Source organism: Thunnus albacares, chromosome 14 (assembly GCF_914725855.1).
Source record: "Thunnus albacares chromosome 14, fThuAlb1.1, whole genome shotgun sequence".
In the NCBI taxonomy this organism is placed as follows: Eukaryota; Metazoa; Chordata; class Actinopteri; order Scombriformes; family Scombridae; genus Thunnus; species Thunnus albacares.
Genome location: NC_058119.1, coordinates 28,820,789 through 28,834,302, shown reverse-complemented (window position 1 = coordinate 28,834,302; position 13,514 = coordinate 28,820,789). Strand labels below are relative to the sequence as shown.

Below are 13,514 nucleotides of genomic sequence, written 5' to 3'. Positions count from 1 at the left end.
CACTGTCAGCTTGTGCGTCACCCAATTTAGTCCTGACAGCAACAAACCTCCGTCGTCATGACGCCCTTTAATCAGAAGAGTCACCTTCGAGACCTCGTCCTCCTCCTCCTCTTTCTCTCTTCTTCTTCTTTTGTCATCACTCTTTGATGTCTTTTGAAGGGCGAAGACGACGACCGTGTCATCTTCCTCCAGCGTCGTCCATTTATTCATGTTAATTGTTCTTTTTTAAAGTTGAATAAACAGACTGAAGATGAGATGTTAAACCTGGTAGTTTCATCCACTACTGCAGGAAACCAAACAAGGGGATTGGTTGAGATTGAAGATGAACATCCATTAGAAAGTCTGCTGCTTATTTCAATAATTACATATTTATTAAATGATAAAAAAAACAGCAGCAGATAAGCCGACACACGATGGTCAACGAGGACGTGCAACATATGTATTCTGACAGTTTTACTTGAATGCAACTTGACCTGATTCATGCAGATACTGTTTATAATGGTTTGGTTTTATTCTGACATAACATCTGTATAACATACTTACATAGTTCAGTTTATTGTCTGTAAATCCATCATAAGGCTGATGTTTGCGATTTGAACGTTTCTTAAACATTTCTCAGGTTTTATGGAACTTTTAAAAACTGATTTCATTGATTTTTTTGGTTTATTTCAAATTTAAAATGTCTTAAACAAAATAAGAGACCAGCTTTCTAACAAACTGATCTTTAGCAACATAAAAATATGACAGCAGATGAACTTTAAACTTGAGAGAAACCTTTTTAGGAACGAGACAATAACCAGATATGATAATAATACGACCATTATGTGCTTTTACTCCGCGCCGTTCCCTTCGCTGTCGCCGTTTCCTGCTGCACTTCCCCAGTTTCCTGCTGAGATCAATTGACTTTTTGAATCTTTTCCACAACAAGCTGAACTTTCATGCCAGTGTTTCTAGAAAAGGTGTCAGTGTTTTTTCACCCCTGAAATAAAACTCAGATGGATCTCTGCTCGGCTCAGCCTCAGCACACAAAAACCATATTTGACAATATTAAAAGGAAATACAAACCTCCTGTAATACTTTACAGATGAAATAGCAAATTGTGGTGATTATCCAGCAGGCCAGGCGACTGTAACGGACCCGAGGAATGCTACACTATCTTGTGTGTGTGTGTGTGTGTGTGTGTGTTGAATGTTTTCACTTTCATATGGTTTTCATTTGGGGCGGAGGTTTGCATAATTATTCTGGCATCGGTAGCCGTGGTGACAAAGCGGGCTGGTGAGCGCTCCGCTGGGTCTGCGTTCTCACGGCAGTCAGAAATAACCTCGCCTTTAATGTCAAAGAAAAAGGCGAGGAAGAAACCTTTTAATGTCAAGACGCTGACGAGGAAATAAACAATACCGCCATGTTTGTCATCTTCCTTTTTTCTCTGTCAGAGTGACAGTTAAATGCTTTTATTTTCCTAAAAACTTAATTTGACGGAACAAAACTGCAGTAATTTGTCATGTTGGAGTGATTTCCTCCATTAAACTCATTGATTTAAGCATGAAACTAATTCATTTCAGCTCTTAAATCTACTTGAAACTATTGAAGTGAAATGAAAATGGAAGAAAAAAAAAAAAAAAGAAGCTCGGACTATGAGTCAGCTGAGGCCTGAATTGCCCCATAAAAATTCCTGCAACTATCTAATTAGAAGTGTGATCCTATGATTTTCTGCATACTGAGAAATTTGAAAATGCAAAGTCATCAAGTGGGAAAAAAAAAAACATGAACAGCTTTTCTTGTTCTTTTCTTTTTCTTTTTTTTTTCTTTTCTCTTCAGGAGAATTCAGGAGTCGACGCTCCGACGTCGCCGCTAGCAACTGAACATAAACAAAGAGTCTGAGCGCATACGTCAAGCGTACTGTAAACAGAGGAAGTAACACATCATTACATCCGAGCCGAGACAGAGAGCGCGCGGCGTCTCCCAGAGAACAAAGAGCGACAGAGCTTTGAAAGTGACTGAGATGGAGACTGATAAAAAAAACTGATAGAAGGATGTGAGAGAGAAGTACTGACTGAAGGACTGTTCCTCTACTTCCACATACTAGATTTAAGGGAGAAAAAAGCTCCAGTGTTAATAAAAAAGGGTTTTTCTTTGTAAGAGTCACCTCATATGTTGGTGGTTTATTTTCATCAAATGGAAATAAAAAAATCTGCATGAATGACAGTGATGAGGTTTGTTATTAAAGGGACACATAATCCAACCGCTAATAAGCAGAAAAATCATTGCACCTGCACATCTAGAAGACCATGAACCTGCAAATAAAACCAGTATAAATTATGACTGGAGCTCCAGGAACCAGAGCCTCCCTATGCACGCATTTACAATTAATGTGTTGAAACAGAAAATAAAGTAAAATTTAACCTCACGCTTGTGTTTATTCACCCCAGACAGCCAATTAGCTTTAAGCTAGCAATGCAAAAGATGCTTTGACTGTGTCTGGAGGAGTTCAGCTAACTGGACTCTCTGTACATTAAGGAGTAGATAAATAAAACCTCAGGACAGGATGTGTGCAGATCTTTCAAATTAAAACATTTTCAACTTGTGACATTTTGGCTGAATTTGCGTCTGTCTGTCGTAATCGTGCTGCCAATCAAATTAGCATCACGTTCTGTTCAAAAACACAATCATAACGAGAGTTTACCAATAAGAAAATACACTGTAATTTTTATTTTGTGTGCTTAAAATTGCAACTTTACATCCTAAAATCTAATTTTCTTTGAACAAGCATAAAATTCTGCCACTAAGATTTATTAACTTGATCTATTAGTGGATTAAAGTCAAATGATCTCACATCAGAGGCAGAATTTGTTTCTTTTTTGATGAAAATTTTGGAAAATTTAGGGCCGAATATTGAATATATATGATTGTATTTTGCAGTCTGATGTCTACCTGGACTTTGGTATTATTGATTTTTTGAAAAATTCAAAACTTCCTGGACGTGAACTCACCGTGTCTGAGCCCGAAGGTGCTGCTCAGGGTGCCCGTTATGCCACCAGCGAAGGTCCGTCCTCCTGCGTCCCTCCTCTGGTTCAGCGTGGAGATGAAGGTGCCCAGAGACGGAAACGGCTGCTTGGCTCCTCGTCCAAAACCCTGACGCGGGGAGAGATGACATCATCACCACAACATCATCACCACAACAGATAGAGAGGAAGGATTACTACTTATATTTCTCTGTTGCGTCAGTAAACGTTGATGATGTAAATCATTAACAGCTGACAGAGGCGTTATGTCATCTGGAGCCTGATAACAATATCTTTGGACGTTATTTTATATGTTCTGTACACACATAACATAAACTAACATTTTTGGCGTGGATCCCCCAAAACTTGTTTTTTAAACATTTCAAATGTATTTGTATAGAACTATGTCAAACAAACGCAGTGAGAAATGCTTCACAGGTTGATGTTTGTAGCAGAATACTGGGAGGAGACACTCAGCAGCCTGACGTTCCTCCGTTCTCTGTTTAGGAGATCAGCTGCTCCACCTCAAAGGTCAGTCCACCTTAAATGAGCCTGGTCAGGTTAGGCTAACACACTGTCGCTAACTTTGGGGCTAACCCGCTGTAATCAGCAGACGACAAGCGAGACACAGGATCTTGGCTCAGGTCTCGAGGAGTTGTTGCATTTATTTGCTGATAAACAGCCTGAACTGTAAACACATTCACAGACATACTGCTAACATATCATATCATATCATAACAGTTACTCTCCGCTCCGTCGCCTGCCTCTCTCAGCTGCAGACTCCCTGCTCTCCGCCTTAATGGAAGACTAATACTCGCCATTTTCAGGTCGTCATCTGTCCTTCCTTTGTGTGGATAACATTAATAAATTACTCTTATTGGCTTTTTAATCACAAAGCTTTTATTGCACTTACAGTAACGAGTGCACATAAATGAGGTAAATAAGATAAATAAACATATTTAGTCCTGTTGGAGGGGAAACGCTGGTGTTAATGTGCAAATACTGTGTATTTTACTATGTATGATTGAGTATAATTGAGTGTGTGGACTCTCTTTAAGAGATCCAAATAAACAAATAAACAAAAAATAAGATACATATATTATATTTGCATAAAAAAAAGTCCAATCAAATAAACAGAAATGCAGCTTTTAAAACATACATCTCTACCAACATATTCACCGCTGTAATATATCTGTGCCAAGCCAATAATATTAATAATACTGATGTATTAAACCTGCTAATAATGTAAATAAAAGCTCCATCAGAAAGTAGCGACTGAAGCTACATTTAAAGTGAAGATATCATTTAAGACACTGTGACTCAGAGTTCAACAACACTTTATTTTACAATTTATTGCTGATACAAAAGAGGCAAGAATGGAAAACTTGTGCTCATGTGTAATTATCTTTTAATACTTTCCTGAAAAATATCTGAAATAAACGCCAAGGTAAAAAAACAGCAGCTACAGTCTCCGACAAATAAATTCACTGTGTGTTATCAGATGTTAACAGACGATCGTAACTAAAGTGAATCTATTCAACATCACATTTATTAAATGTTCACTGTGATTAATCACAATCTGGTCCTTTGATGTTTCAGACACGTTTCAAGTCTCTGCATGAAGAGCCTGAAGTGCGACGAGGAGGAGGACATGAAGAGGAGAGAAGGGAGGGGTTTAGAGGAGGAGGAGGGAGCTGAACATGGAAATCACAGGATAAAAACAAAAGAGAGAGAGAGGGAACGAAGAAAGGTGAGGATAAAAAAAACAAACAACAAGAAAAAGGGTTTAGAGGTCAGGAAGGACCGAGAAGGAAAGGAAGAGAGGATGAGAGGATGAGAGGAGGGACAAGAAAGTGAAAAATAAAAAGAGGATGAAAGGAGGGAAGGAGAGCAGGAAAGGAGGGATAAAGAGAGGGAAAGGACAGGAAATTGAAATGCGGATAAGATGGGAGAGACATGAACGGAGGGAAAAGTGGGAAAAAGAAATTAAGGAGAGATATTCAGAGAGAGCAGGAAAGAAAAGAGAACAAGGAGAACAGACAGGAGGGAGAGGAGGAGAAGAAGAAGAGAGGAGGAGGAGGGATGAGAGGTGGAGGAAGAGAAGAAGAAGAAGAAGAAATCAACAGATGCACAACAGCCGCTCCTGACAGCAGCAAACACTCCACACACACACACACACACACACACAAGCAGCGATGCGTTCAGGGGCAGCAGGAAGACGATTAATCTGCCGTTCAAAATGAATCTGTTTCCAAAAGAAATGAGACCCCGAGGAAAAATCTGAACAAAATCAAAGTCCTGGCAGCGGCACACACACACACACACACACACACACACATACACACACACACACTTCTACTGTTTCCATGTCATTGTTTAATTTTCTCTCTTGTGCGCTGCAACATAAGAGAGAAAACACAAAGGATAGTTTGTCTCAGAAGAACTGACCTCATACAGTTAGCAACAGGTTGTGTTTTCAGAGGAGTTATGACACGACACGACACAACACACACACACACACACACACACACACACACACACACACACACACACACACACACACACACAGCAGCAGCGATGCGTTCAGGGACAGCAGGAAGACGGTTAATCTGCCATTCAAAATGAATCTGTTTCCAAAAAAAATGAGACCCCGAGGAAAAATCTGAACAAAATCAAAGTCCTGGCAGCGGCACACACACAAACACACACACACAGACACACACACACACACACACAATATTCTACTGTTTTCATGTCATTGTTTAATTTTCCCTTTTGTGCGCTGCAACAAAAGAGAGAAAACACCAAGGACGGTTTGTCTCAGAAGAACTGACCTCATACAGTTAGCGACAGGTTGTGTTTTTTATGACACAACACACACACACACACACACACACACACACACACACACACACACACACACACACACACATATATGCAGAGACACTTTCATCCCGTCTCTTTTACACAGAAGCTCCGCCTCTCCCTGGCGAGAGCGTTGATGAGATGCAACAGGTTCTTCATTCAGATCGGATCAAACACGCTCAGTTAACACTTACTGATCTACACACACACACACACACACACACACACACACACACACACAACACAGTGAATGCATGAATACAAAAGAAGGTTTTTGAAACCAGATCAACATTTTAAAAAAAGAACCACATCTGATAATTCAACACAAAATGTACAAACTCATGTGGAAACTTCAACATCTCCCTCATGCAACTGGATGAATGTAAAGTCATGTTTACAACTGAAATTAAAGTGCAGGTTATCATGACCTAAATTTACAGAGGGATGTTATTAAAATGTGTTCTCCCACAATGCAATGCACAAAGGAAACGGAGCTGTCAAAGTCATAGTGGATGGTGGTGAAACAGTGCCAGGAACACCTCGGAAGACCAAAACTAAATATTGAATATCGCTGTCTTTTGTTGGGTTTAATTAATGGTGTCATTTGATTACCTTTGCACGGCGCACGTATTGCATCATTTCCCGCTAGTATGAAACAATGCAGTGTGTTGATATTCTTGCACGCTAACTGCACACAGCTTTAGTTTCGTTCTGTGTAACGTCGGTTTCCTGCATCCTTGCACCTAAGCGGCGCGTGTATAATTACACTCCCTTCTCGGTGAAACAACCCAAGCGGCCACATCACTCCTCCGCTTCTCTCTCTCTCTCTCCGAGACTCTTTCATTATCACCGTCAGAGCTCCACCCAAAAACCACATGACTGACAGGTGATCTTTGGGAGAAACGTGGAGCAGAGAGAGAGAGACACACCACAGTGACGAGCAAAACCAGCAAGGAAAGTCGGTTTCAGAGAGAAGGAGGAGGAGGGAGACAAAAAAAAAAAAAGTTATCGACTAATATTTCTTGCTTGATGAAATGAACACTGACTACGTCCTGGTTCACATCTGACAACGATTAACAGTTTGACCAGCAGCGTTTTATCTCAGCGAGTCTTGTGATGTCCGTTCTGTCCAACTTAACTCAGTCATTCAGTCTGAGAGGAAATGCTGTCATCCAAAGAGAAACCACACCAAGAACAGCTCAACATCTGACTCACACACACACACACTTTGCTCTGCCTCCTCTCTTCTCTCAGCTGTTAATCTGTAATTATGTCCTGTTGATTCTTGTGTGCTGTATGTTTGTGTGCTGATGATAGAAATATAGCCTTTTCCAATAATAAGTTAACTGTTTTCTGTCATGTCCGTGTTTCTTCTGTGCGAACATGATGACCAGGTGTTTACTGAGACTGGCATTTTGTTAAAAAATGTGTCAAACGTGCGCTAAGTCAGCAGCCATCATTCCCTCCTCATAGAGCCGGGCCGGTTATGGCGGAGAGTCGGCTGTGTTCTGGCACCGGACGACCAGATGTGGGCCAGCTCAGACCACGTCTGGAGGCTGAAGTACCTTAAAGTGCCACTGACCGCCACTAGATCCTCCAGCTGCCTCCCAGTTCTCTAGAAATACTCTCAATCATTTTTTCAACACATCATTCTGGTCTCAATCTCTAAGTTCAGGCTCCTTAATAAGTTTTCTGGTGGTCATTTTGGAAATTATTGCTGCGTTAATAAGATTTGAAGACTTGTAGTAGCTTTGATAATAATTTAACTAACGTTAGCCCAAGTGTGCGGCTCTTGGTGTTCCCAGTAAGCTAGCTTTAGCGTCAGGCTGAGCTAGCGGGGCTTGTTTCCAGAGCGTGAAAGGCAACACTCCTGTACTCCTTATCTGAAAGGTCGACTATAAGCTGCCACTAGATGCTCCAACTGACTCCCATTCAAGAGCCTCAACTTCTCTCTGGAAATATTTTTTCAACACGTCATTCTGGTCTCAATCTCTAAATCCAGGCTCCTTAAAAAGTTTGCTGGTGGTCATTTTGGAAGTTATTGCTGCGTTAATAAGATTTGAAGACTTGTAGTAGCTTTGATGTCTGCCATGTGGGTGTTGATTGCATATTTTAGCTAATGTTAGCGGCGCTTGGTGTTCCCAGTAAGCTAGCTTTAGCTTCGGTCTGAGCTAGCAGGGCTTGTTTCCAGAGCATGAAAGGCAACACTCCTGTACTCCTTATCTGGAAGGTCGACTATAAGCTGCTTCAATGCAAACCAACAGGTCACATCACACCTCTGTCTTTATACACAGTCTATGGCTTGGGGCCTGTATGTAGCGGCCAGATTTGACTCAGTTTGGGTCTGTAAATTTTGGCTTATTTAGGCTGAGAAATGAGTTCCAGTTAGCGAACCTCTGGCCAGCTTTGGGCCCGGAGACTTGAGCTGATTCTGGTGCATCGTTCATCACGGGTCTGTCGACCAGTCGTGACAGATTTAGGCCACAGTTTGGTCCAATTGGCTACCTTAAGGTGTGAGAGAGAAACCTACCATAAAGGAGAAATCAGAACAACACTGAAGAAAATTTAAAGATCCACTGAACTGCAGAGTTATCTTCAGTTGTGCAGATTAGTCTATTTACTCACAGGTTTCTCTCATATGTGCATATTTCATTTTAAACTGATGTTGAGTTACCTGAATAAATGATATCATGATATCTGAACAGATTTTATAACACTGACTCAATATTTCCAGCTGCCAGTCAACTCTAGATGGAAAAACCACTTCAGATCCTTCTCATGTTTCATCTGACAACATCAGTTTATGCTGTTTAATTTGTGCTTCAGGGTTTCACAGATCAGAGTGATAAGACAAGAAGTAAAATTATAAGTAGGCCAACAATGTGTGGTCAATCAAGAAACACAACACAGTATAGCCACAACAATTAGTTAATCACCAACTATTTGGATAATCGATTAATTGTTTCCAGCTTCACATGTGAACATTTTCTGGGTTTCTTTAGTCCTCTATCACAGTGAACTGAACAGAGGGACTTTGGCACTAAAAAGACTGTAACGTTGAAAGATATCTACTGGATTTGACTCATTTGGACGACTGAAGCTTCATATTAGCTTCAGATAAACTTTTAAATAAACACAGTGAGGAGGACTGTGGATTTTGGCATCCGTCATTTCTGTTGTAAGTGCATTATGAATGGATCTTCTAATGGTCAGTATGAACAGGAGGAACGATTACAGCAAGAAAAACATATTTCATTGTTCATTTGGGCTCCTGACTGTAGTTTTAAGACACACTTGTCAAGTGGGAATCTGTCTTTAAACCCAGCTGAGCACATCTGGAAGACTGTGGACACATTAGACAAAGTTCTCCATCACCATCATCATCATCAAAACACCAAATGAAGGAATTTCTTTTGGAAGAACTGTCCAGTAGAGTCCCTCAAGAGAAGAACCACACCTTCCTGAGACACCTGTTCATCCTCATTGATGTGAAACAGTTCCCTATGTTGCAAATCAGAGAGTGTGAATAAACTCTGTAATCATTTAGTCTATAAACTGTCTTCAGAATTCCTCGTTTTGTGCAACTGACAGAAAACTCAAAGACGACATAAAACAGCCAAAAAAAACAGAAAATCCTTAAACTGAGAAGCTGAAACCAGAGAATAGTTGCATTTTTACTTGATTAATGTCGTTTCTGTTGCGCCAATGAAGTCTTATCTAATCTAACGTAACCAGACCATCATCTCGTCAAACCGTCTGGAGATAAAAAATCGCGCTAAGAAACTGCGGATAATGAGATGTTTGGAGTTCCTGAGGTTAACATCCAGAAACAGCAGCTACGGTTCAGTTTCTGTTCAGGTAAAAACAAACTTCCTTCTTCAGTGAGCGCCAGCTGTCTTCAATTCTTCTATTTTTATTGGTCTGCAATACAACAACAGCTCACTGTCTCTGAGACTTTTTTTTTTTTTTTTCTTTCTATCCAGCCTTTGAGCTTGAATTTCCTCAGGAGCTCGAGGGGCCAGAAGATGTTTGAGGAGGAATCAGAGAATCCGTCCGACTCTGAAGTCTGAGAGAAAGGAGCTGCGGAGAGAGAACGCATGCAGCCACTTTATGGCATTTCCAGACACAACCAGAGTCAGCCTGAGCAATGACAGCCTGTTTATTGGTCAAAACCATCTGATCTGCACATTCCTACTCACTGACACAATGGAGATGACATCAACCCGAACCAGCCTGCAACCCTGAGAAGTCCACAAAGTGACAGAATCGGACAGAAAACACACACACCGACGGACCGGCCCTCGGCTCACGAGCTGTGCATTTAAAAACACTGATGACATCATCGGACGCTGCAGGAGAACTGATGTCAGGAGTATCTGGAGGACAGGAGCATCACTTTTTCCAAACACAACAGTTTTTTTTTAAAAGTTTGTTTTAGTGTAATGTTCATTGTTTTCTATGTGTTTTCTAGCTTTAAACAGATGTTTTACATATTTATATTTTATGTTTTATACATTTCCTTTTGTCTCGTGTATCTTATGTTCAAGTCTGCTTTATGTTTTATGTTTCACTCGGCTGCAAAACAAACTTTAGAGGCAGTTCAGTCAAAATTGAAAGCAGAGCTGCAACTGACAGTTATTTACATGATCAATTCATCTGTTGATTATTTTCTCCATTAATCAATTAGTTGTTCAGTCCATAAAATGTCAGAAAATGATGAAAAATGTTTCCCAAAACCCAAGATGACGTCCTCAGATGTTTGTTTTGTCCACAACTCAGAGATTTACTGTCATAGAAAGCAGAAAATATTCACACAAAGAAGCTTGAATCAGAAAATTTGGACATTTTCATCTTTAAAAAACAATTCATCAAACTAGACAATTAATTTAATAGTTGGCAACTAATTATTGCAGCTCTAGATGAAAGGTAAAATGTTTAATGATTAATAAAAGATATGTTTAGTGATGCTAATTATAGAATTAATTGGGATCAAGTACATTTTGTCATTTGGATCACTTTTCATTTAAGTAAAACATAAATACAGTTTTGTTTTTCTCTTTAAATAAATGCTGCTGTTTGATGTTTTCTTCCTGTAAAGCAAATTAAAATATTTTATATATGTTTGTATGTTTAAGCACATATTTGCTTCTTTTGGTTTTATTATTTTCTTGTTATATAAAGCATGTTGAGTTATTATAAGCAGTGCTGCAACACAAATAAACACTGAATATAACAAGAAAATAAGCAAAATAGAATAAAAATGTTGTCGACCTAGAAACTTTCAGTGAGAATTTAAAAGACCAAATAGAATAAATATTAAAAAAAACAACATTTAATAATGAATCATCTCATGATAAAACATGAGCATCATTCAAAACTGGTATCATACAGTACTAATCATGATCAGTATATTAAAAGTCTAAATCTATATTGTTTTTGAATGAAATTTTGTTTTGAAAATCTGTTTTAATTCTACACATTAATTCTCGTATTGTATCATATTATGTATATCATTATTTCCTCTCGTAATATTATAAGAATATAGTTTATGACTTCTGGTACAAAAGGTACTTTTATCTAATTTGAATTAAAAGAAACAGAAGTTGTTTATGCATCGTGGGTTACTGTGGGGTTTTTTTCCACTTTAACATGCTACATGAACATTATTAAAACATTTTATAGAAGTAAAAACAGATTTTCTGCACAACACAGACACAAACTTTAACTCATCCGGAGATGAAATGAAGAGAAAAGCTGGTTGTTCTTACAGCAGGAGGGGAGCTGTTGTAGATTGGTGGCAGCTTCTCTCTTTCTCTCTCAACTCCTGACAGCGCAGAATGTTCTCCATCCATCCTCTCGGCGTGGAAGAGTGGAAAAAGTTGTTTTTTGCCCCTTGGAAAGGCTCAGTCCTCAACAGCCTCTGTGTTTCTGCTCCTCACAGGGCTGCACATGTTTTTTTTAACCAGAGCCAGCTCTGACCCCGAGTTACCCGCCTGTCTGCTCAGTCTGATCCGTTATTTCTTAGAAATCAGGGAGATTCACATCCTAGAAGAAACGGAGTGAAATCTACCTTCGTCGGACAGGTGGGCTCCGTTACGCGCACAGACACGAGCGTAAAACGTCTCCAAAAGCAGCGCGTAAAGTTCCCCGGTGGATAAACCTAAAGAGCGCGCGGTTGTGCTAGTTTTAAAAGAGTTTTTTAAAACACGTTCAGGATAAGTTTCTATCCGCTTCTTCTTCTCCTCTTTCTGTCTCTCTCTGCGTCGTCTGTCGGGGAGGCAGCGCAGCTGCGGGCCGGCGCCATGTTTGGAGGAGGAGGAGGAGGCGCCTGGAGAGAAGAGGAGAGCCTGGACACAGAGGCAGCAGCGTCACACACACACACACACACACACATAACACACACACATAATACACACACACAAAGAGAGAGAGAGAGAGAGAGAGAGAGAGAGAGAGAGAGAGAGAGAGAGAGAGAGAGAGAGAGGAGTACAACGTATAACGGGAAATAGGAGCTTTGGATTCACAATAAAAGAGTAAAATGAGAGCCTTGAAAGAAAGAAAGAAAGAAAGAAAGAAAGAAAGAAAGAAAGAAAGAAAGAAAGAAAGAAAAAGAAAGAAAGAAAGACAGTAAATCTAACTGAACAGAAGGAGAAGAAACGGACAAAAACGCAAACAGAAGCCGAAATAAAAAGTAAAAGAATAAAAATGATAAAAGCAAGTATGGAAGACAAAATCGGACAGAAATGACTGTAAGAAGGAGAAAGTACAAATAATCAGTAAGTCATTATTATTATAAGTAAACCTTATAGTTAGAAAGCTCAAACTCTCAAAATGACTTTGTTTGTCATCATTCTAACTTAACTTAATAATTTATTGACTTATAATTGATTTACTGATGACTCAGCAGCTCATGATTGGAATTAACACAAGTATTTATATTATATGTCTTTAAGCCTTTTCTTCCTTTGATTGTCTTTCTTTTTTTCTTTCTTCTTTTTTTTTTTTTTGGATTATTTTACATAAATTGACTTCCTAAATAAGAGAAAAGCACCTTAAAAAGAAAAAGGAAAAAAAGCTGTTTTTCCATCTTTTGACACTTTTTAAAAAATGATTAGTTTTCTTATAATTACTCTTTGATATAAAGTGATCAAGAATCAATAACAAAACACACATGAAATATGGACACAGACAGATATTTATCCTGAAATCTTTATGTTCAGTTTGGTTGTTCACTGGTTTCAGTCGTGAGTTGATGTGAATAATTGTGTCATAAACTACAAAACAGGCTACATGATATTTTATATTTTAATTTTGCTGATTACAGACTTTTCTGCAAAAATTTAAAGGCGCAGAGGACTTTTAATCTGACAGTTGTGACAGGAAGTGATGCTGCTGTGACTCCTTGTGTCTTGACGGTGGTCCTGCAGGGATCTGTATCACTGCTGCAATTTAACTTCTGTCCATAATTAGTGAGAAACAGGATCCGGGCTGCAGGCCAACTCTCACTGAACATAAAGAAACTGAACGGCTCCTGATGTCGCAGATCTCTCTCTCTCTCTCTCTCTCTCTCTCTCTCTCTGTGTGTGTGTGTGTGTGTGTGTGTGTGTGTGTGTGGTTTCTCGGTAAAGCTGAGATCATCTGAAGTCT

At 39.4% G+C, this 13,514-nt stretch overlaps 1 protein-coding gene across 2 annotated transcripts in view; it reads right to left on the bottom strand.

Annotated features, from left to right (window-relative positions):
* Positions 1-12,229, bottom strand: part of hectd2 (HECT domain containing 2) — a 60,345-nt gene extending 48,116 nt beyond the window's left edge. For both annotated transcript variants that reach the window (XM_044372058.1, XM_044372059.1), the window contains exons 1-2: positions 11,636-12,229; positions 2,991-3,132 (exon numbers count right to left, since the gene is read on the bottom strand). In XM_044372058.1, the coding sequence (XP_044227993.1) occupies positions 2,991-3,132; positions 11,636-11,719 (226 nt within the window). In that variant the 5' untranslated portion in view covers positions 11,720-12,229. The remainder of the gene's footprint in view (positions 1-2,990; positions 3,133-11,635) is intronic.
* Between the last annotated feature and the right edge of the window lie 1,285 nt (positions 12,230-13,514).